General features: G+C 36.4%; 1 protein-coding gene across 1 annotated transcript in view; it reads left to right on the forward strand.

Annotated features, from left to right (window-relative positions):
- LOC144653753 (glycine receptor subunit alpha-4-like) overlaps nucleotides 1-12,764 on the forward strand; it is a 33,853-nt gene that overhangs the window by 16,596 nt on the left and 4,493 nt on the right. Inside the window, 5 exon segments of the mRNA XM_078513847.1 lie at nucleotides 539-659; nucleotides 2,189-2,289; nucleotides 10,952-11,019; nucleotides 11,367-11,593; nucleotides 12,226-12,308. Of these exon segments, the coding sequence (XP_078369973.1) occupies nucleotides 547-659; nucleotides 2,189-2,289; nucleotides 10,952-11,019; nucleotides 11,367-11,593; nucleotides 12,226-12,308 (592 nt within the window). The 5' untranslated portion in view covers nucleotides 539-546.

The raw sequence follows: 12,764 nt of genomic DNA on the forward strand, positions 1-12,764 counted from the left end.
AAATGTTCATTCGCACGCAGGAAATTTTCACTTAAAAGCCAGCTTTCCATCTACAATTTCACCATTGTTATCCTCCGTATGTAATTTAAGGTATTAAGGTAATGACATTATAATCTACATTATATAAATTACGTTTCCTACCCCTTACCTTGCTGTTTACGTCAAAGAACGAGTTATCACTGCGATATTTAATTGAAAAATCTCAGTTTGAGCTTTTTTCTGATATTGCTTTTAATATATTGCTTTTAAAAACTTGAATATTGGCCAGAGAGAGAAAGACAAAGCTGTACTTGATTATCGATCCATCACCAAACGAATGTTGAGAGCAGTTGTCAAAAGATGTAAGTTGTCTTAGTCGGTGTCAAACAAATTCTTCATTTTATTCAAATTTCGCCGGCAGTATTGGTTAACTTTTGAATTTGCTAAATGTCTGCCCGGCACTAAATCGTCGATACTTAAAAGCAAGAGAAGAAAAATAACACAAGTTATAATTCTAATGAAGAAAGAAATCTTACTTAATATTTGTTTTCTTTTTCAGCTTGTTAGATGACAACTATGACTCTGTGGATTTTGGCACTTTTCGGGGCTGTCCACGCGATGAACGTCACTCAAACGACGAGGGTCATGCCTACAACATCAGGGAATTCATCAAACTCTTGGTAAGAAGACCAACCAAAAATACGTCGAACCACATTCAACATGTTGTAACTTCTGTAGATTTAAATTTAAATTTGTAAAAGCTTTGGCTATTTCTGAGGGTTCTTGTCAGGTGTTTAATACAATGAAGGTGGCCAATTTTTCCCAACCATAATATTTCTCGCTTTAATAATCATGATATAAAATGACTCTCACACTAAACAGTTTGAAAACATCAAAATATTAAAATTTAGATTAAGGCTGGGTGTTCGACTCAGTTTGAGCTTCAAACACTACAACATTATTTTAATGCATGCCCTTTATTCGTTTTTGTCTTGACGTTTTTCAGCTGATAATATAATGTGTAACTATCAGATTTTGATTTATGGCGAAAATTCTGGTTAGTTAATGACTGTTCACAGAATACGCTGTCCGTATTGCCTTTCGTCAGTTTGGGAGATCGTAAATTCAGAAAAGACAAAAAAAGTTATCATGTCTATTGTAAAAGGATAATATCGCATTGTGGATAGCAATAGTCTAAACAGAGAGAAGTTTTTATGGCGCGTAGAAAACAGTTCAAATATTCATAATGTTTTCGTAGAGGGTACGAAATTAGACAATAATTAGCATATTTTTTCTAGTATACTATTTTAATGATGGTAAGCTCACGAAGAAATCTAGATTTATATTCGCGAACGCTAGATCAGAAAGTTTTCAAGAAAATGAAATCTACTTGACTCAACAGGGAATCGAAGACGTGGTCAGATTGTTTTCAAAAGTGAAATACACAACTTTATTATTTCTCACTTTGTGGGTTTCTATCGACATCCCGGGATGTTCCCATCCTATTTAGATAGACTAATAAAATAAATGTGGAGTATTTCAGTTAATGAATATTGCTTTAGCGGAAGACTTCACAAAGGGGTTTCAACATATACCAAGAGTAAAATGGTCTGCTACCTTTCTCGAGCCCTTGATTTTTTAAGGTTTCTCGAACTCCCGATTATTCGAACTAATTTTCTTTTCCTTTGGAAGTTCGTGATGAGAGGTTCAAAAAATCGGGATTCAGTCCATTATGTAACTGCACCGAAACACGTTTTAACTTGAAAAACATTTTCGAGGCGCGGAAAGGCCGAGTGACAATGATTTTGAATTAAAAACCTCACACTTTTTAGTTTTCTGAGACTGAATACTAATTTGACGCTGATGTAAACACAAATTCTTCTAACTATTTGTCATACATACTTGATGCAAGACATTGTTTATTACATGATGCATTTATAAGGCTCGAATCAGCGTGTTTCCCAAAAGTCACAAAAAAAAAAAAACATTTATTTGGCGGGGGTGGACTGAGAAAAAGTCTGCGTTCTCATCGGGATTTATTATATCCAAGATAATTATTCACGTTTAAAAAGCTACAGTCAATGCATTTAATTAGTTTAATTAGAAATGACCAGAACGAAAAGGGTAAAGTTTGTTCTGTTTTCGACCACCACGTGGGTGTGCAAATGGTACGTTGTACACCAATATGATTTGTTTCTGTTTTTTTTAGGAAAGCAAAACCGTCTTGGAAGGAAATTGCAAGAAACAAATCTAAGCTAGTTTCACGACTACTGAAAGGTTACGACAAGAGAATACGGCCTTATACAGGAGGTAGGAAAACAATCTATTTATGATCTACAAGTTTCTCTGTCGACAAAAAGATTTTCAGTTAAAGGTTAACGAAGTATTCACGGTATTTTTCTTATTATGAGGGACTTAATAAGAAGATTTTTCTTGCGCGTCAGTTGGACTAAGACAATGCTGACCTGAATATTGCTATGAAAAACTAGGTTTCATAAGGTATCTACGAATGTGCAGCACATTTGTAAGATGCATTTAATATGATGAGCAGGAAAACCGCCGATGATTTCGATCAAGGAATTTCGATAACCATACCCAGAACGAATACGGTCTTTACTGCACATTAGATGCCTGCCTTCAATATCAAAATTTGTATAACTGCAAGTTTAATTCCGTCTTATAAAAAGCTGAGAGCAAAAGTGCGGGAAACCAATGCCCAGCACTACATCAAGGGCAGTTGTATGATCACTTGGCGGATCTTTCGGCCCATAAAATCTTCGTAGCCCGCATGCAAGTTTTAAGGAACAGAGACTTATGACCATCAGCTGCCTAACAATTCTTCCTTGACCCTGAAGACGGCTTTCGTTGTGGTTGTAGAAACGTCAGTCACCAGCAAGTCTTTTTGAGGACTACTCTTACATGGACGATCATACTTAACGAACTTCCGAGCTAATCAAGTTATGCTTAGTGTTTAAATGCCTTAATGGCTGCCCGGTTTTGTCCAATACATGCAGGGTTGTGTTTTTCTAGAGAAGTGGGGCAGGAAGAATAGCGAAACGGGGAAAGGGGGGAGGAAGGGGGGGGGTGAAGAGGGGAATTTTTTTGTATTTTTTATTTTTTTAAAATATTATTTTTCTTTTTTTTTTTTTTTTATTTTTTTTTTTTTTTTTTTTTTATTTCCCTTTTTCATTTAAAAATAAATTTCAAAAATTAAATCATTTATAATGTAATTTGCATTTGCTTTTAACTAATGAAAGTCTGTCCGCCAAACTACTAGTCATTAAGCAAATAAGAAAAGACAATACATTTGGCAAGTCATTCGTATAGGACAATTTAAATGCGCCCCTGAGTTCATGATCAACCCTTATAAAAGGGCGCGCGGAAGAGAGAGTTCAGGGACTGGACTAAGCCTAATTAAGTTGCACGATCGAATTGTCTTTACCTAGTAGTCTTTCTGATCTATACGAGGGTTTCTCCTTTGACTGAAGAAGTTAAGATTCTAGTCTTGAACTGTTTGTGTACAAAGCATATCTTTAAATGTCTTGACAACTGCCTTTCGAAGTTCACCCAGACGCCAGCAATACAGAATTGGGTTGATGGAAGAATTCAAAAACACCACGGTGTCGGCTAAATGCCAGGCTTTTGTCCAATTTTCGTACGAGATGCTCGAGAGGCACAAAGATATTATTATCGGAAGATAGCACAGGATCATAGCTATATAAAATATAAAGGTATTAACAGCACTCCTTTTCATTCGCACTGTGTTTAAGTTTTTCCCATCAGTTGAGTTTTGCCGTGCAGCATGTTGCTGAGCTTGAATCTGAATGTGATGCTGACGAACGACTCGATAAATTCTGATGTAGGAGAACGTGGAAATGAAAATGCAAAGGCAAATACCAACAGCAATAATGCTAAAGTATGTCATCCAGTTAAAAAAGTAACAACTTGAAAGCAGGATGTTGATCACCCATATGGATATTATCGACCCATATATTGCACGCCATTTTGATGTAACAGCAGATTGATATTTCATGGGATAACAAAGAGCTATATAACGGTCCACACTTATGGCGGTCATTGTGCAGAGAGAAACTCCACATAAAACAAACTCCATTATTTCCGATAAACGTTCTACATGACCAGACGTCGTAAGCTCGCTGACAATGAATAAAGGCTGTGCAACGAATCCAACAAGAAGGTCTGAGACGGCGAGACTGAAGAGCATTGACACAGAAGTTGAACGGACGGAAGGAGTTCTTATTATGGCGGCCAATACCAAAGCGTTGCCAATAATGGATATGAGCATCAATGGAGCATTTAAAATACAGTTTATGATAGCGAAAGTTTGAAGAGAGCTATGTTTTTCCATGTTTTGCTATGATATGCTGATTCAACCTTGGCTTTATCAGGTGTCCATCACATCAAAAGTCGACAAACCAACCTTGGTGCTAAAATTTTCTGCAAGCTTTTTACCATACAAATACATCTGCTTGTTAACAGATCATTCAACAATGACTTGTTAGATGTGTCATCAAATAGCAAAGACGCCGAAATTGAACGAGGTGAAACCATCTTCCATCGTCCTCAAGACAATGCAGTGAGTGCTGGGCATAGCATATGAGTTTTCTAAGTAAATAATAACCTTATATTCGAGACATTTGTCTTTTTACCTGTAGGCAATGTTTATATATTTGAACGGGTTGATTAAATTTCTCTTTTAAGGGTTGACTTCACATTCTGTCCCAGAATGACACTTGTCATTGTACGTCGAGGAAGCCTAGAAACGCGACTGTCCTTATCATGGGTACTCTGGCTTCCAATTCCCAAATGAAACTGAAACCCCTACATAATATGTTTTAAAATTCTCGAGTTGCTTATAAGTTTAAAATTTAATTTTATAATAATTTCAATGCAGGTGCTTTTTTTAACCGCCAAAATTAACATAACACTTGGCACTAATAAAACGGAAAGACAAAATCCGCCGTATAATTTAGTATTTCCTTTAATTCTTTTTCCTTTTCCCGTCAACGATCTTATTCTCAACAATCGTTTGTAAGACTCACGCGGTCGAAGTTGATTGCACGGAGACAGTTTCTCGGAAGACTTTGCGTCATTTTCGTAATGCAACCTAAACTAGCAAAGCCAAAAGTAAATATCACTGCTAAAATCAAGAAAAGTGTACTTCAACTTTCAGAAAAACAAGAGCAGAAAGTGGAACGTTGTCTATTTCCACCCAGATGACTCAGTTGTTTGTGCAGCACACGCTGGGCTTGGTTGGAATTGTGCAATATGTTTTTTTATCGAGAATAGGGATAATTAAACCTAATAAATTCATGTAAGCTGTAAGGATACAGGTCATTTACTTTAATATTTGTCCTGCAGTTCGACGTTAATGGATTTTTTTTTCTCGTCAAGATAATAGTCAACGCATATTGAATTGTACTAGTAGTAGAGGGAGACTGCCAGTCTCCCTCTACTAACTATGATTGTACATTAATGGTTTTCACGAGTTTAGTTTTAGCACTGAACAAGTTGCACGAATACAAGTTCTTATATATCAGTCTGAGCGAGATGAACAGAATTGAAGCCATGAAGTAAATCTATTTCTAGTCAGCAAGGAAACATGTCGTGGGCTATGGATGCTAGTGTTCAAAATGTTTTTTGATTTCCACTGCTTATATTATTCTTAAGCTTTTTTGGTCTTTACAATTAATTAAAGAAGGAAGTGACCTTTCATAAGTAGGGTAACGCTTAAATTAAAAGCAATAACTAATTACGGCATTGATAGAATCTGCACTTGATTAAAAGACTGTCTTTTTTTACCATAACAAGTAATGAAAGGGCACTATCAGCTCTTGCCTACAAACAGCGACAAAGCACTTCTAGATGTAAGCTTAAAGAAACACCCCTTTTTGAAGCAGGTCCTAGATTAGCTTTCGCAAGTTTAATTTTAGCCATCATGTTCCACTATCTTGGACCCGCCATTATATATTCCAGTAGAGATACGAGAACGGTGACCAGTACGAAAGCCATTCTTATACATTTTGCAGAGTAAGACATTTTAAAAATGGATTTCATTCTCCATGGTCGTATGGTTCAGTTGACAATTCCGTGCGAGTCCTCATCAAGCGCCCATTTTATCCCAAAGAAGACTAGACTTTACATCAACCGCCCCGTGATAGGTCCATTCTCATTCATAAGTGAATTTCCTACAAATAAATTGTTAATTTTTATGACAGAAAACATTTTTATTACTGTTAATTTGTTTGCGTACATACATTTTTCTTAGCAGTTTGAAAACTGCGGCACGAAGGTTGCTAAGGCGCCTGCAGTACAACAGCGGATTGATGGACGATTTTAGAAACACCAAGATGTCTGCCAAGAGCCAAACGCCTGTAAAGAATTTTTCTTGGACGCAATACTTGTAAAACATAAAGAAATAATTATCGGAGAATAAAAGGGTATCATAGGAACATTAAATATAAATGTGTTCACAACACTCATATTCATTCGAGCCGTGTTGAAGCCAGCTGTTGAGTTTGAACCTGAATTGGATTTTGACGAACGATACCATGAATTCTAATGTAAAGAACACTGAAACTAATAATAAGATAAAAAGCCGGTCTAACATCAGTAGCTATAATAATAAAGTACGCAGACCAATTCCAAACGTAGAGACCTAAAAAGAGAACGTTGTTAGTCCATATGATTGCGACTGATGCATTTATGACGCTTTGTTTTGCTGGGATAAAAGACTGATATTTCAAGAGATACTGAAAGTCAAAAATCAATGCACACTTATGGTTTCCGTACTGCAGAAAGAAACTCTACATAAAAAGTACGTCACCTATTAGCAAGGCTTCAAATTGACTTTAATTTACCAAATTTATTTCTACGCAGAAAGCATCATGTACGAGCGAGTCTAACAGCAATATATTTTTTTATTTTAGCTAAGTGCAAGATCCTCTTTAAATAAAGTTATGGTTATGCCTATGCTTAAATAATATCGGACTCTAATAAGGACATAAATTCAACTCCAGTTCCATTCAAATGATTTTTCATGTCATTCGGTGCTTTGACACGCTAATTGCACGTCATTATTTTAGGGCTCTTCCTTTCTTTTGCATTGTTTAAAGTTGTGCACTTACGTTTGGTTAAGTTATAAGAGAAACGTGACTAACCACAAGAGCACCGGATCCTAAGCGACAGCATCCATCGTTCCCTAATATCGCTCATCTTGTTAACACAAATGGTCTATGCAGTCCAGGGGCTAATGGATTTATCTTCGCAACGTAGACTGTGGTTTTCAGAGTTTATAACAGCACTGAAAATAGTTAAATCCACGCCGAAATACAGATTCCATGTGTACATCTAAGCGATTTGAAAAACATCACCAAAAACCAGCGAAAAACTCGAAACATACGGTATTTTCTAGGTCATTATGAATAACCGACACTATCTTGTGCTATTTGTATTAGGGCTGCAAAATTTAAGCACTAACGTTAAACAGCAGTACGGCCCCTCGGACTTTATTTGTCTGTTTTGTTTACAATAACAGGTGTTTTAGTGGAACATGCACTATCGACAATTTTCAGCATAATTTTAATAAGCCCTACAACACACCTGCAAACAGTGATAAAACGGTAAATTATTCGAGCAGAATTCCAAGTTAGTTTTTGTCAGATAATTGTGGACCATTTTGCTGCGCCATCTTGTAATATGGGATAACGAATCCGTTCTAGGTGCCATCAAACGCCCCTTTTCTATCACGAAGACAGAGTACGGCCGGACGGTAATTTGATGCTGATTCATAAGCTTATTTCCTGTCCTCGGTCGCTTAAGGAGTGAATAACGCTATCCAAATCAATAAATCAATAACCAGTAGATAGTGGATAGTTTGTTTCGCTTACACAAGTTGCCGATTTCCCGTTGGAAACTGACGGGATCTGCAAATTATCCGTTTTAAAAGTACTCACTCCGATTTGGATCATTGAGACAAAAAACGATTCTAGTGTTGGTCTGTATGTTTGTATAATATTCTTCTTAATGTCTTTATTACTGCCACACGAAGTTCACCAAGACGCCAGCAATACAGTATTGGATTGATGGAAGAATTCAAGAATACCACAGTATCCACCAGAGACCAAACTTGTGACAAACTCTTGAAGGCGGTACTTGCGAAGCACAGATAAATAATTAAAGGAATATAGCACAAAATCATAGCAATATAAAAAATAAATGTATTCATAGCACTCCTCTTCATTCGCGCCATGTTAAAATTATCGCCTTCAGTCGAGTTACGCACAGCCAAGTGTTGAACTTGTATCTGCATTTGATGTTGACGAACGATCAGGTAAATTTTGATGTAGGAAAACGTTGAAATAAATATATAAAGAAAAACCATTGTAGCTGTAAAAATGTAGTATGTAGGCCAATTGAAGGCATAAAATGTTGAAAAGAAGCAGTTGATTATCCATATGATAACAAGTGATGTATACACGATGCGAGGTTTCGCTGCGATAAAAGACTGATATCGCATTGGATATTGAAGAGCCAGACAACGATCTATGCTTATGGCAGTCATTGTGAAGAGAGAAACTCCACATAAAGCAAATGCCAGTATTTTAAACAAAGGTTTCAGAGATTGAGTCCTTGTTAGTTCCCTGGCAATAAAAACTGGTTGAACAAAACATCCAACAAGCAGGTCGGAGACAGCGAGACTGCAAAGCATTATCATTGAAGTTGAACGGATGGAAGGAGTCCTTATTATGGCGGCCATTACCAAAGCGTTGCCCAGAATGGATATGAGCATCAGTGGAGCATTAAGAACACAGTTTATGACGACAAAGGTTTCAAGAAAAGCGTCATGCTCCATGCTTGTAGAATCATCTAATGATTCGTTCATTCCTCTGTCTGTATACAGTTCATCCTATCTTGTTTGCTGGTTTTTCAACTAAAAGAAGAGACTATTTGATAATATTGCCAGATTCAAACCAAGCAGGCTGTTCAAAGATCTTTGACAGAATTCAAGGGTCTTCATGTGCAAAGCCTACACAATCATACTTTAAAATGTCTTTTCTCAATTGCCTTGCTCATATTTTCATCTATTATTCAAATGTCTTTTTCACCTGTTTTTTTGTTTTTTTTCCTGTAGAAATTATATTTTCAAATGACAGGTTTGTCACAGAATCTATCGCTAATGGATGCCTTGTCCAAAATGATGTTTTATGTCATTTCGTTATTGGGTTTTCAAACTTACGTCAAACTGGCTATCAAATTAATTCCACGTGCGAAACACATTCATTTATTTGAACATATCTTACACCGTAAAAATACGAAAAAGCCACATTTGGTATAATATTTTATAGGTCCTAATAGGTAACTAAGTTCATATCCTTTGTTAAAAAGCATAATTCTAAGAACAGCACTCCCTTTGCTGTGTTTATTAGTATGCTCAACCTGTTTTTTAAGTCCTTGGCATTGTTTGAAGATCATGACTGCTGCGTATTTAACAGAACTTATATATAAGTTTACCTGAATTTACGGAACCTTATTTAACACTGACAGAATTCCACACTGCCATTCCCAAGGTTAACATTCTAAGTAAAATGAATGACTCTATTGTAGTGTCAACGTATTTAGCACTGCTCTAATGGAGGACACCGTATATAAACGAACAAATATTGCAAATGGCAAACATGTTAACAAACACACAAAGCATGGACGAGGATTTGACCGAGGGACAACCGAGATCAAATCCCGGCAGGCAGGGTGGAGGGCTTGAACCCGGGACCTCCAGATCTCAAATTCAGCGCCCTAAACCATGCACTCCTTTCTATCTTGCTAATATCTATATATTTCAGTATTACGCAATATCATAACAGGTGTTTTCAGCCTAATACCTGTTTATTTTAGTTAATTTCGCGTGTCTCCAGGATTCGAGGAAACTACTTAATCACGCAAAATTAATTTTTAGAAAAAAACGTGAATATCCTTTAGCACGAATGTTGCACAGCGTAAAATTTTTTCCCACAAACATGTTACTGTTCTCCAAACTGTTTGTGAATATTAACATCACGAAAATAAAATTAAAAGCTATTGGGTTACGTACTTGATACATAATCTCAGTTCTTAGGCAATGCCCAACTATTTTATGCAATTTACTACAAGTGGGTTTTATTTCTTCCAAACACATACGCAACCTTCGTAGTAAATGATCAGATAGATGATTCGAGGAAACACTAATCACGCAAAATTTAGAAAAAACGTGAATATCCTAGCACGAATGTTGCACGCGTAGATTTTTTCCCACAAACAGTTACTGTTCTCCAAACTGTTTGTGAATATTAACATCACGAAAATAAAATTAAAAGCTATTGGGTTACGTACTTGATACATAATCTTAGTTCTTAGGCAATGCCCAACTATTTTATGCAATTTACTACAAGTGGGTTTTATTTCTTCCAAACACATACGCAACCTTCGTAGTAAATGATCAGATAGTTTGCGGCCATTTCTCTCTCAAAATTGAAAATTGGAGGGGAGTCATCAATACTTATCTCGTACATTTCAGCCTCGTAACTAATTACCATTCTTAAAGTGTATTTTCTCCAAGACAAATAAATGCTATTTAACTATTGTGAGGTCTGAACTGGTGAAATATTGGTAGTGTCCTTGTTTTGAGCCGAAGGAGAGGTCCATAAACTTGCAAAAAAACTTAAAACAATATTTTCCTAATACAGACTAAACAAGCTACGATAGTTTAGTCAAGAGTGTAAGTTCTTACTCCTCTTACAACTTCTTCGATAGATTAAAAAATATATATCCATGCTTGTCAAACGTGGGAAACAATGTTAAGCACATTCATTTATTTTAGCCCACGTTTCACACACGGGGTTTTCTTAATATAATTCTATGAATACACTTGGTAAGGCAGTGGTTTTGAATTTTTTGTTTTATTTCTCATTTCCAGTTTTACCAATGGACGTTCGAGTCGACATGTTAGTGTCCAACATATGGGCGATAGAGGAAGCACGAATGGTAATATAAATAATTTACTTTTATAAACCGTGTTTGGGCAGTTTCTAAAGATAGGGGAAGGGATACAGAAAGAAAACAGAGTATTTATTAACGCTACTTCTATGGAAAACGGGTGGTTTTGGTGCTTCTATAAGTTTTATTTTAAAGTGTACAGGATCTTGTTACTTTGTTTATTTGTTTGATGGTAGTTAAATGGTTGGTTGGTTGGTTTTAATTTACAACTGTACAGATTATTCCCATACATACAGTTATAAGACGATACTGGGGAATTGTTTGTTAAAAATGAGAGATATCAAGAGATTTTTTACCAAAACCAAAGTACTTTTTTTATGTTTCCTCCTTAACAGGATTTTACCATCGACATTTATCTTCGTCAATACTGGGAAGACCCCCGCCTGTCATTTATGGAGAACGAGTTACAGAAAACGTTGACATTAAATAGACAAACAATAGAAGAGATATGGGTTCCAAGCACGTATTTCTTCAACGCTAAGAAAGCCTACTTCCACGATGTGACAACTGATAATTACTTGCTACAAATTCAACCGAATGGAAACATCTTCTACAGTGTGAGGTATGTAGTACTACTTTTTGTCAATTGAAACAGGGATTAGTTAATTCAAGGTATATATTAACTTAAACTAGGACCTTGAAACTTTCGGTACCTTGAAGGACGAAAAAAAGCATGTAACAAGAAATATTTAAGATGGCGGAAGAAGGGTCTTGATTTATGACACAAGTTCTACATTATACCAGGTCCTATGAACGTAACGGTTGTAATATCATGAGACTACTACAGTTCCTCTTCAAGCCTCCTCCTTCCCCCCCCCCCCCCACCCCCCGCCCGCGTATCTCCGGTATGTGTGGGGAGTAGTCCATTTAACTACTTTTTTCTTTGGTTGTAGTTTAACTAGACATAACCTCAACCCGCTGACGAACATTACGGACAAAGCTTTAGTCTAATTTTTTTTTAACAATGGTTTGTCACAGTCACGCTCCTCACCACGGTAGATCCATTTATTCATTGGTACCAAACTATACACCTGGGTGTGGAGAGGAAACACAGTGTCGAACAATGACTTCAGCCGACTCCGGCGCACAAACCATTTGGCCACCAATACCTTCCACAATGCAAAAGGGTAAATAGCATTATTCTGACTTTTTTATAACACCTTTCTGGTGGATTTATTTCTCTGTTCACCTCAGACTTACAGTTACAATGGCGTGTAAACTAAATCTTCAGATGTTTCCACATGACGTACAAACCTGTACAGTCATGCTGGAGTCTTGTAAGTAAAAACGTTTTCCTGTCTAGCTATCTACAACTTTGACAATTACAATACAGCTGATACAGGGCAATCACTAAAATCAACCAACTTCAGTAAAATGTAGTGTAAAAACGTGTTTAGGCCTTATAGTGCTTTGTTCTTAATCTAAACGTATATCAGTAAAATTCGTATGGTAGAAGCGTTTCATCTGTTTTAGAGTGCAAGAGCTATCTTATGTTTTGCTCAATCGTGATTCATTCTAGGACATTTTATCATCAAACTATTACATGTTTATTTATAAACTGGTTAAGCCTTATTGTATTGTTACTTTATTGAATGTATATGGTCGCAAATTAAAGTTGATTCGTTTGATTCGGTTAGCTATTATCTTTGGCTTCGATCGATTTAAAAGGAACTACCTTAAAATATCAGTAACCTGACATAGCGCCTTTAACAGCGCCCTGATACACTGATGAC

Source organism: Oculina patagonica, chromosome 5 (genome assembly GCF_052425735.1).
Source record: "Oculina patagonica isolate OP01 chromosome 5, crgOcupat, whole genome shotgun sequence".
In the NCBI taxonomy this organism is placed as follows: Eukaryota; Metazoa; Cnidaria; class Anthozoa; order Scleractinia; family Oculinidae; genus Oculina; species Oculina patagonica.